The 12108-nt window shown below is 39.3% G+C and overlaps 2 protein-coding genes across 2 annotated transcripts in view; one reads left to right on the top strand and one right to left on the bottom strand.

The window, feature by feature from the left end:
• The window catches only part of LOC121739796 (Down syndrome cell adhesion molecule-like protein Dscam2), a 69548-nt gene extending 67018 nt beyond the window's left edge, over positions 1–2530 (top strand). The window contains 1 exon segment of the mRNA XM_042132365.1: positions 1004–2530. Coding sequence (XP_041988299.1) covers positions 1004–1082 — 79 coding nt within the window. The 3' untranslated portion in view covers positions 1083–2530.
• On the bottom strand, positions 2524–11404 carry LOC121739808 (ATP synthase subunit delta, mitochondrial). Its single transcript, XM_042132388.1, has 6 exons — positions 11289–11404; positions 10833–10950; positions 9098–9188; positions 8725–8831; positions 3181–3285; positions 2524–2686 (listed from the first exon to the last, which is right to left on the bottom strand). Exons 2-6 carry the CDS (start codon positions 10947–10949, stop codon positions 2621–2623), a joined length of 486 nt encoding a protein of 161 aa, XP_041988322.1. The 5' UTR covers position 10950; positions 11289–11404; the 3' UTR covers positions 2524–2620.
• Positions 11405–12108: the final 704 nt, after the last annotated feature.

Raw genomic sequence — 12108 nt, 5'->3', positions numbered from 1 at the left:
GATACCCTTTCGAGATTATATCGAAAATAATCATTGAGCTTCCGAATTAAATGGCACTAAAAGCCCCGTCATGAGGCAAACCGCACCCCGAGCGCAGGTGCAGTATATAGTGTATGTAATGTATGTATACTGTAGGGTATATTGTATGTATATGTACGGTGGCATTAAGCATGTGTTATGTCCCGCATCCGGCGCCAGGAAGCAGTAAGTCAACGTATGTACAACCGATTATTCGCTGAATGTTGTTTTTTTGCCTGAACTTATTATTTGTGGAATTAACCTTATGTGGCTAACACCATACGTAAGCGCCCTCGGGCGACAACGCTGCCGCTGCGATTGTCTATCTCCAGCGTCTCCGTAGACTCGGTAAGGACGGCAACAGGAGGACAGAGCAGGTTTGTTTCGCCGTCCCTGTCGGATCTACGGTGGTGAACGAGAGGGGAAACGTCGCGGCGACAGCGTTGCCTCCCCCGGGCGCGATCATTGCACCCAGTCGTTTCATTTGCTCAACAATTGGATACCACGTGTAGTCTCGCCGACGCCCAACATATCGAACCTGCGACCCTCACGCCAGCATAGTAACGACCAGTCAAATTGTGCTTTTTCAGACCATGTACTCGATATGTTACTGGAAACCATATATACCCGCCAACTATGTCACGAAAGTAACCGACGCAATTTCAATAATTTGAACCTTAATTAATGAGCCCGCTTAATCATCGTCCGTCGATCATCGTCCCAAATCATCCCTTATGACTGATGAAATCCGTACGTGTCTCTCCATCGGCATCGTGTTCCCGCACGGAATAACTCGCAGCCCTTTGCTGTAAATACAACAAAATCGACCGAACGATCGTCAACGGTGGCCCTTTTGCCGAGACGAGTGTTGCGTCGCTTACTTTCACCTAGTTACCAGCTTGGCCCTCGGCGTAGCTCCCGCGTGCGACACCACCGCACCCCCCACACCCCCCACGCGTGTATCTGACGTGCGTTCCGCTTGCAGACCAGAAGCAACCACCCCAGTCCCCCAGCAAATCCACGGGCGGGGGGGACTCACAGCCTACGATACTGTGGCAGTGTAACCTGTAAGCCGCCGACGAGGGGCCGGGCCGCCGCGGCGCTGCAGCTCATTTACGTGCATTTAATTAAGTTTTCGCGCTCGGGCGGATGATTTTGTTTTGTTTGGCGTGTCGCCGTTTTATTTTTTATCCCAACTAAGTTGGCTGGATTGTGACGCGGCGTGCCGCGGCCGGCGGACGAGGGGCGGCGCCGCACTCCCGTAGCGGCGTCACTAGTGTTACCATTCGAAGCGCGACCAGAAAAATAAAAATAATCGCCACTTTGCCGAAAATCGCGAAACGAAATTGAAACCTCAGTAACGAAAAATCTTTTGAAAATCTGTAATCATTATTCACATACACGCTACTCGCTTTTCACAGTATTGCAGCAAAAAAAGCGCCCCCACGGCAGATTTTTTTACTTTCTGGTCGGGCTCCAACAGAAACAAGGTTGTGGTAGGTATTGAAATTGATGTATCCCCCGTAGCGCGCCCGCGCCGCCCGCCGCCTGCCGTCCGCCGCCCGCGACGCGCGCGCCTGTATAAACGCCGGTCTGTAAGAGCAGCGGTGCCCCTCGATGGTGTTGCCAAAATGTCGGTGGATCCCATCGATTCGATATCGACGATCGACCGGCACCGCTGGCTCGCTCCGCGTCGGTTTAGATCGAGCTCGCTCGTGGTAATGTGATATTTTGAACTAACCCGTTTATTTTCATGTGAACTAACGTTATTTATATTGTTTTGTATAATTTGAGCGTCCGCCACGTTTCGTAATGCTTCCTTTACCCGTGATGCTTTTTACCATATTTTATATCGCGTCTAGTATTTTGTAATGTTTAATGTTCTCATTTGCGTTTACGCTAGGTGTAAGTTAGGTGTAAGAATATTTAGCGTTTAACTCTTCAGACGTATGTACTCCGTAGCTAGACGTAAGCGTGTCCCCCGATGTACTCTCGATACGAAATTTTGAATATTTTATATGAGTCATGTTACCCGATCGTCGATAAGGTGAATTTTAATATTAACCGTAATTATCTTTCTATGTAAACGTATAAAGTGTTTAGATGTTAGGTCGCCGGCGTGCGTGCGGCGCGCCCGCTCGGGCGTGCTCGTGCCCGCTCGTGCGCCGCCCGACCGCACCGCCGCGCGCCGCGCGCACGCCGCGCTAAGTGTATCGCTTCAACGTAGGCTGTAGTTAGGTTCCCGCGACTTCCTAGCAACGGATCTTCTCGTACCTTCCATTTAGAAAATTTTTGGATTAATAATTATTAAAGTTCTAATTGAATAAATCGATCGTAACGATTAAAATTACTCGAAATTACCAGCTTAGTGAGGGCGCGACGGCGCGTCGACGTTCGCTTGTCGGGTTCTTTGCGGCTTGTTCTGATCGTTTCCGGAGCGCCGATTGCGATTTAACTATTTGTACCAAAGTGTTTGAATTGTGTTGAATAAAGTACTCATATTTCAACTACATCATCGCGTTTTATTTGCCACACAATCACATGGAGACACTGTACAGTCGCTTGGTATTAATTAAAATATAACTAGAAACAGCTGAGCTGTCTACGAGCTCGCCGCCTTGACGATCTCCTCGGCGACCTCCACGGCGATGGCGGCCTCGGCTTTGGCCTGGAAGGAGGAACGCATTTAGTTAAGATTTATACCTCTATTGCTGTTATTATTAAATTAACATAGTCGTTGTACTTGCAGATGTTTGGTTCATACGATGAAAAATAAATTGAAATCTCACTTTAAGTTTAATTTCTTCACAGTAAAATGAGTTTTACAAACGAACCAGGTTATGGTTGTCTATTTAAGTCATAGTACCTAATTAGGTTATCCTTATCCTAGCCCTGAGAAATTAAGACGTCCAACAACCTTAAATGTGTATGTATTTTTTTGCAATTCAGCATATACGCATGATGCAGAGGCACGCACGCACCTCGAATTCAAAAAAATGTTGAATTGACCTATTACACTTATTGAGAGTCACCACTACGAATACTACAGATCTAAGTAAGCGTGTCTTACTGGCGTGTGACCGAGAGAACGCCGCGTGCGCGCCGCTCCCACGCCTAATGTGGGGTCAGCCTTAACCCTGGTGTAAGTGTTTTGGTGATTACCTTGTCGTTGGCAGCGGAGGTGAGCTGTGACTGCGCCTTGCTGAGCGCCTCTTGCGCGGCCGCGCGGTCTAGGTTCTCCAGGGGGTGGGCTTCCTCCGCCAGCACCTGCAATCATCACCACCACACATTACTTACAGGAATAATAATCCTTCTACCTTGACTTCATAAATTATAATAAAAAGAAGACATAATATCCTTTATTTCCATTTCCATTCCCATCCCCTTACAAATTACAAAATATGTTCACGTAGTAGGATGGCGATGTAAATATTACTCGCACGCCTTTGATTGATACATTTAACTGAATTGTAACTATACTGTATCGGCGAAACAAGGCGCTAGCGGTCATTGACCTTTTTAGTCTAGGCGCTAAATGAAAAATGCTCGCACTATATTTAGAATATTTAATTAAATTGACCTCAAAGACACAGATTATTACAGATTCATCGGAAAACCCCTTAGTAACTCGTAGAATGATAATCTCCAACTTAAGAAACTACTGGAGCAATTTTTATGTTATTTGGCACACATGAATAATATACCACGTGAAAGGACATAGGTTTCTTTTTTTGCGGAAAAATGTACGGTTTCTGTGACATTCCTAAATTACGCGGGCGAAGCCGCGCGGAACATCTAGTGTATAATGCAACTGTATAGCTTATTAAATAAATACTGTTTACTTAAAAAATTGGCTTCTATTGATAGTTTAACAAATACCACCAGCGCCAGCTATCGAAAGTATTCTTTATAAAAGTTCAAATTAGAAGTATTATGGATCAGCGGGGCTAAAATAGTCGCTTTGGAGAATCATATAATTAATCATAATATGATTAATTTTTAAACTCCACTTTGCGTGCAATTCATATAGTGATTCACTTAGATTAATTATTGGTCCCGCGAGCGGCGCTCGCGCGTGGAGACCAATCATTAATCGAAGCGAATCACTTTTGAACTCCACTTTGCGTGCAATTCATATAGTGATTCGCTTACATCAATGATTGTTGTGGTGCAGTTTAAAAATGAATATTATGATTAAATATATGATTCTCCAAAGCGACCATTTTAGCCCCGCAGGCTGTTGATGAAGATGATTACGATCGATGAAGTGCATCTAAACTTGGCATTGGATTGGATTTCAACTCCCTTTTTAGGCCAAAAATTAGCCGATAGGAACTTGGCCCAATTTTAACAGGTATGTTTTTGGTGGGATTTTCTTTTTCCACACAAGGGAATTATTTCATTAAGTATAGAAAATTGTATTAAAAAAAATTATATAGGTCCCCATAAGGGTAACTAAATAAAATTTAATTTTTAGTCCTGTTTGGTCCAGCTTGGTGCAAATTTATGAAATCTCAAACGTCTAACTTGACTCGGCAATGAGCACAAGAAAAACAAATATAAAACTTCATATTTGGGGTAGTTCATACTTACACAAACTGCAAACGTATAGTGTTTTTTTAGTATGTAACTGGTATGCAACGACGCATGTGGACGATGATACCCAATAAATGCAATCAGTCGCTGATTATTTCTTTAGTGCTCATTGCCAAGCCACTATAATAATTATAAAATAAAGAAAACTATAGATAAATTCACTGAATGTTGATTTAAATTACAAAATAAGTTGAAGGCTTGGCTTGAATGTGATCTGAAAACTTTTTACGATAGTTAAATTGCATGGCTATGCAATATTTTGCTTGGCTCCTTTTTACATTTAATGTTTTGGTGGGATTTCATTACTTTTTTTAAGGTTTCTTTTCTTTTCCAGGTCACGTTAAAACTTTTCTGTACTTAGCTTAGCACCCATTTTCTATTTCTAGGTATATATTCTAGGTCGTAAAATTAATTGATAATAACAGGTAGGTACTCCTACAAAGTACAAATTCTATGACGATAGCCCAACAATTTTTGAACTTTCAGGAGGTTATTCGTGCACCGATGTTACTTTCGATTGAGTATTACGACCTATCCCGGATTTTTTTAAACCATAATAATTATACTCCACAAACAAGCGATACCGCGATATAAAGGGAGTGCTCCACCATGTATCGAGGGAGTATGGACTATGGAGTGTACATCGTAATTCGCAGTTCTGATTTCATTTATATTTTAATCGAATTTAATTATCATAGTTTAATTGTTAACTTTGTTAACACTATTTTTCCTTTTGTACGTAAAATAATTATTATGAAGTCGAAACTCATTTTTAATGTTCTTGCAAAGCCACAAACATAAAAATCTTTTCTTATTTCTTTTATTTAATAAAGTTATATTATACTTTTCAGTTTTTAGGTTTCCTTGCACAAAGGATGAAAACGGGAGCCTATTCCTAATGAGTCTAAACTGTCTGTCTGTCGTCCGTTCGTGTGTCACGAGGCTAGATCTCGAGAACCGCAATAGCTAGATATTTTATTTTTTTACAAATTATGTACTTTTGTTGTCGCTATAAAAGCTAATAAAAAAAAAATGTTTTATTTCTGAGTAAATTTGAATCAAATTTTTTCAGAATGTCTACCTGATGCCTACCACCGGTTCGGGAACTACCCCGGCGAGAAGAACCGGCGTAAGAAACTTGCACGGGTTCCACTTTTTACCAAAAAAGTGAGAGAAAAATTATTCTTTTAAAATAAAGTTTACAATTTTGTAACTTAATATTATATACAATGTCAACATACATAATTGTAAGTCATAATATAATGATGTAGAAGTAGCCTTGCAAGAAGCCATCCTACTCCCAAGATGTGCCATCTTCTATGAAATCATTGACCTTATAATAAGCTTTGGCACACAAACGCTCTTTGACTACTTTTTTAAATTTATTAATGGAAAGATTTTGAACGTTTTCTGGGATTTTATTGTAAAGGCGTATACATTGACCTTTAAAAGATTTACTGACTTTACTAAGTCTGATCACTGGCATGTCCAGCTTGTGCTTATTTCTAGTATTTCTACAGTGAATGTCACTTTTAACTTTAAATTTATTTATATTTTTTCTAACATATATTACATTATCCAAAATGTATTGAGAAGCAACAGTTAGAATACCAATTTCTTTAAATTTATCTCTCAGAGATTCTAAAGCAGACATTTTATAAATAGAACGTATGGCTCGCTTCTGCAGCACAAATATTGTATTAATGTCGGCAGCGTTTCCCCATAAAAGGATTCCATATGACATCCTACTATGAAAATAACTAAAATATACTAATCGTGCCGTGTCTTCGTCAGAAATTTCTCTGATTTTTCTGACTGCATATGCTGCAGAACTGAGCCTACCTGCTAGATTAGCAATGTGAGGACCCCACTGTAATTTACTATCAAGTGTAATACCTAGGAATACAGTGTTATCTACCAAATTCATCTTCTCATCATTTAATAGCACATTGGTTTGGACTTGCCTAACATTGGGCAAAGTAAACTTTATACATTTAGTTTTACTAGAATTTAAAAGTAAGTTATTAACATTAAACCAATGTACTATTTTTGAGAGAGCACTGTTTACCTCGTCGTAGTTCGACTGTTGTCGCTTCACTTTAAAAATAAGTGAAGTGTCATCAGCAAAAAGCACTATCTCATTATTATTATCCTTTACTAGATAAGGTAAGTCATTTATATAGATGAGAAAAAGAAATGGGCCTAAGATAGATCCCTGTGGGACACCTAATTCTATTTTGGTTCCATTGGACCTTTTACTATTTTAGACCCTTTGAGTCCTATTTTTAAGGTAAGAAGTCAAAAGGCTGAGAGCAGAGTCCTTTATGCCGTAGTGGCGCAGTTTCCTGATCAATGTAGCATGCTCAACACAATCGAAGGCTTTGGAGAGATCGCAAAACACACCTAAGGCATCCTGCGACTCCTCCCAAGCTTCAAAAATACTACAAAGAAGTCCTATACCAGCATCCGTTGTGGATCGACCCTTAGTAAATCCGTATTGGTTATCGTGCAGCAAATTATTTGAATTAAAATGCACTAGTAATTGTTTTAAAATATTTTTTTCAAATATTTTACTAAAGGTCGGTAGAATCGATATAGGCCTGAAATTAGTGGGATCCGATTTAGTCCCGGCTTTAAATAAAGGAACAATCTTGCTATGCTTCATCAAGTCAGGAAAAACACCATTTTTTATGCAGTTATTAAAAATCATTGCTAGATGAGGAGCTACGATATCAATAATTGATTTAATAATTTTAACTTATAATAGTCCAACTAAAATAAAATAAATGATTAATCGGGGGTCTCATACAACAAACACATTTTTTTGCCCTTTTTTTGCTCTATATCCATAATGGTAAAAGTAAGGTTTTTGAAAATTTCAGAAAATACTTAATTGTATTTCAACTTTAATAATAAGTAATAAAAAGTACATAAACTTGTGATTTAAGGGGGGCTCCCATACAAATTTACGGTACGGAACCCTATGTACGCCAGTCCGACTCGCACTTGGCCAGTTTCATAATTTTTCCTTTCATTGTGGATAACGACCTACCTTGTTGCCAAATTTCAAGGTTCTAAGTCTTCTAGAAGTACCTTAGAATTTTTATGATCTGTCAGTCAGTGAGTGACAAAATGTAACTTTAATCATCCGTAACTATTAAACTATTTATCGAAATTTTATGTAATTTGGAGGTTAAACTAGTTTTAATACTTGCTCCTAGTCACCGAAATTCTAAATCCCTAGCTTTGTTAACATCGAAGATAAAGGGGGTGTGAAAAAGCCGCGAACCGCTTCGAGAAAAGTATGCTACGGCCTTTGCTAAAAAACTTGGCTGGAGCACTGCCGTGCTGCCAGATTACGCAATACGTGATATTGTTCAATATTATTGTAGGTCTAGGCGCCCACTGACACTTCATTGTTAATCGCTGTTTATTAAGGAAGTTTTTTGACAGAGAGTCAAGGACCGCTACTGTCTCGATTCCCCGAGTACACTCGAAGTTATAAATTACTGTCTGCCTAAAAAGAACATGGTCTACTTTCTATTGCAGTAATAGGGCTGTAAGGGTCTGAAGTTGCGTGAATCTTCGTCATTTATATTATTATTAAAAGCGTGAAGCAAACTTTATAATGTTGACTAGCTGTCCCGGCAAACGTTGTTTTGCCATAAAAAGTATTTCGCCCATATAATTTTATTGGAGTGACTAAATAATTATGGCACCATGGCAACGTCCATCGATGTCCCATTGCACAAACAATGGTCGCCGTCAGTCTCGAGTTGTTATAATTTACTATTATTTATTCAACAAATGCACTTATCAATTTAAAAAGTATCCAGTAGCCAACTCTCAGACCTACTGAATATAAAATTTGGTAAAAAAAATTCGGAGTAGTATGGTAACTAACATTGTGACACGAGAATTTTATGTATAAGTTAAATTTATGTATAAGATTAGACATGAAATGTGTGACAAAGGCGAGTGGTGATAATTCGAAACACGGAAGTCTACACGCTCTGCAACTACATTCTTGGTCTGGATAATCAACTTTCAACACTGAGTATAATATAATTATATTAATAATAAAGAGGTTCAGTAAGAAAAGAAAGATACCTGAACGGAAGAGTCATCGTTGACTGTGATTGTGCCTGATGATACGAAGATCTTGGTCTGTTTGCCGTCATTTTCTGTTACAGTCACTACACCAGGCTTTAGCACAGCTGAAAATTAATACATTCCAGTCCATAAATATGTACTTAGTTCAACCACAAAACTATGATTTTTATTAAATTTTAATGTAATTCTATATTGTAATTTTAAATTTATCATAAAACATTTGCTATTGATACATCAGTCCAAATATTTTAATTAAAAGCTTATTTAAGTACAAATGTTAAGTCTTAACAGGAAGGACTTTGCCATTTATCTTTAAAGTTGCAAAAGAAAATCAGATAACAAAGGCAGCATGCAAATTATTTATTCATACCAAGGGTGGGTACATGTTTGGGAAGGATGCCGAAAGATCCACTGAATGATGGCACATCAACTTGTTTCACGACCTGCTTGTCAAAGAACACCTGAAAAAGAGACATACTAATGTAATGTTCTGTGTTTTTATACACATTATATATTAATTTTGTCAATTTTTACAACTGCAATACCTAAATAAAAACTGTTCACTAGCAACTACAAGCCACCAATCCCCAAGTGGCACCCGGCTGCTGCATAACAATTGAAAATCTATTGCGTCTGCGATACCCACAATGGAGGTATTAGGAGTGTAACTATAACTTACATATTATACATGTCTAGGGAGTGATTATAACAAATTAATATACTATTTTATTTGTTTTAAGTATTAATAGAGTGTGGCGGTACCCACAATTCGCCTAACATTCCTGCATCGCGCTATCGAAGTTTCGGAGAACGGCAAGATATATACAACGTCTGAAATGACGTCAATGGGCTTCGGCCTGACCGAGCATGCTATCTCGCTCGGTCGGAAGATCTTCCTTTTCGGCCGCCACTAACAACGTTAAATTGGTGACCACCGACAAGAACACGCATCCTTCTGGACATTAATCATCATCAACACTCCCCGCCCCTCCGCACCACGTCAGCAGACATCAAGCATAACTGGGTCGCCTCGACCATAAGCCGCGTTCCGCGCCGGTCGAACTCGCGTCTGGCTTGAACGGGGCAGCCATAGGCTATAACGACCGGTCAGCAAGCAGAGCACGGGGTCCCTCTCCTGGTCATTGCACGCGTAGCTTCGGCCCACACCTGACAACACAAGCGCATCGAAGAAGAATACCAAAGGTCTTCGGAGGGGAGTGATGTGGCGGTACCCACAATTCGCCTAACATTCCTGCATCGCGCTATCGAAGTTTCGGAGAACGGCAAGATATATACAACGTCTGAAATGACGTCAGTGGACTTCGGCCTGACCGAGCATGCTATCTCGCTCGGTCGGAAGATCTTCCTTTTCGGCCGCCACTAACAACGTTAAAAGAGCATCTGTGGCCTAATGGGTAGACCACTGTTGGTTCGTACTTTAAGTGTTTAAACACACTAGGCCGAAGTTACGCGGCATAAATTACGCATGATTACGCCCGCAATGTATTTTAAATTACCGATGACACACTATTCCGTAGCGTTCCATCCGTATTTTGTATGCATTGACGTAATCATGCAGAATTTACGCCGCGTAACTTCGGCGTAGTGTGTTTAGACACTTAGAGGGTGCAGGTTCGTTCCAGGGTGGAGTGTGGAGTGGCGTGTACCAATGAGACATTTTCTGATCTAAAGTACATAATATGGACGGTCATACAGTGAAGAAAAACATAGTGAGGAAAGCCACACATAGTTGGTCCCAGACGTATTGACTAGTTCTTTCCTCTGGACTAGGCCAACTATGTTGCGAGAATGCCGTATGCGGTTGGGCAACCATACGGACATTTAAAAATCTTGTCCCAGGCACTACAGTATTTGAGGTATGGTTACTTTGCTCTGAAAATACTGTATAAATCATCTACAACGGATGTAAAGGCCTAGTGAGTATTAAACTCAAAGCAAATAACATTAACATAAATTCTACATAAGCAGGAATATCAAATTGAACACAAAGTTTATGGATTATGGCTGGTTAGTACATTAATTCATATTTTTTGTAAACTAATACTTAAAAATACATAAAAGTATATATTTAATTAGATACTCACTTTGTTTCCAGCAGCCAAAGTAAGTGCCATCTCTCCTTCTTTAACGGCAGCGGCCTCAGCATACCCACGGACTTGCATCTGTCTCGCAACATTGCGGGCAAACATACGAAGGGCCATTCTGAAATTAATAAATGTGAAAAATTATTACCACCATTTACATAACTATTGTGTTGTTGGGTTTAATGTAAATTGATGGTGTTTCACACTAAACTAACCTCCCTAATGGACAACATTATTTACCTGTTCAATGGCTTTTGCGTAGGTTATTAAACATGAAATTGAGGTGTAAGTAATAACATAACCGTAATTTTTTATTCTTGACTAGAAACTCTTATTTATTATTATAAAAAAGGGTAAAAATATAAGATTATGTAATGACATAAAATATCGGTTTTTAAATAAGTAATAATCCTGTCTTCTGATAAATATTACCTGGATCAAAATATTGTTACTTACTTTTAAATATAGTGCGAAATGTAGGTTTATATATAAAATAAATATTGGTTCTATGAGAAAAAACCCACAAATTTTACAGAAAAACTGGAATGACCTGCGGCTGACAGATAGCTGACAAGTGCCGAAAAAAAAAACAATTTGACAAACATATTTTTTTATACCCCGCCCTGGCGGCTGGCACCACCCTGGCCAAGAAGTATAGTGCGTCAAGAAAGTGAAGATATTAAAAAGTGTCAACATCGTAGTGTCATCCCTTTCAAATCAATCTAAGAAAAAAGGGATGACACTACGATGTTAAGGGATGGATGACACACTATACAACAAAAAAGTAATATAGATAATAGATTACGTTCAAACTTCAAAGAATGATGAATAACAAAATGGCCAAGCCACCCATTTTGACAAATGTGTAGAGTTTTTAAATTCTTCTCGAGCGGCATATCAAGTATATTTTTATTATTACTTTCTTAGATAGATTTGAAAGGGATGACACTACGATGTTGCCACTTTTTAATTTCTTCACTTTTTTGACGGACTATATTAAGACTTGCCCTGCCTTTTTTTTATTTTAAGCCCCAATCATGGGCGTACCGAGGGGGGGGCAGGGGGGGCAGCTGCCCCCCTCCCCCTGGATCATGTTGACGTCCCTACTAAGTATATTATCTAGTACTTTTATGTATAAAAATTAAAAATAAAGAAAATTAATTTTGCCATTTGTTTGCAATACATTATTTTTACAACCAAAAATTATTAATTTTTTATTCTTTATAAACACCTAGCTAATGAAAAATCTGATTTGCCCCCCCCCTGACCCAGAACC

The sequence above is a fragment of the Aricia agestis genome, chromosome 2, assembly GCF_905147365.1.
Source record: "Aricia agestis chromosome 2, ilAriAges1.1, whole genome shotgun sequence".
Lineage (NCBI taxonomy): Eukaryota > Metazoa > Arthropoda > Insecta > Lepidoptera > Lycaenidae > Aricia > Aricia agestis.
Note: the sequence above shows the minus strand (reverse complement) of the source record. Positions and strands in the feature narration are given on the sequence as shown.

Coding starts and splice junctions, on each gene's coding strand:
- LOC121739808 (XM_042132388.1), bottom strand. CDS start 10,949: ATGGCCCTTCGTATGTTTGCCCGCAATGTTGCGAGACAGATGCAAGTC. Junction 8,832..9,097: donor CAAACATGTACCCACCCTTG/GTATGAATAAAT, acceptor ATTAATTTTCAG/CTGTGCTAAAGCCTGGTGTA. Junction 2,687..3,180: donor CCTCCGCTGCCAACGACAAG/GTAATCACCAAA, acceptor TCCTCCTTCCAG/GCCAAAGCCGAGGCCGCCAT.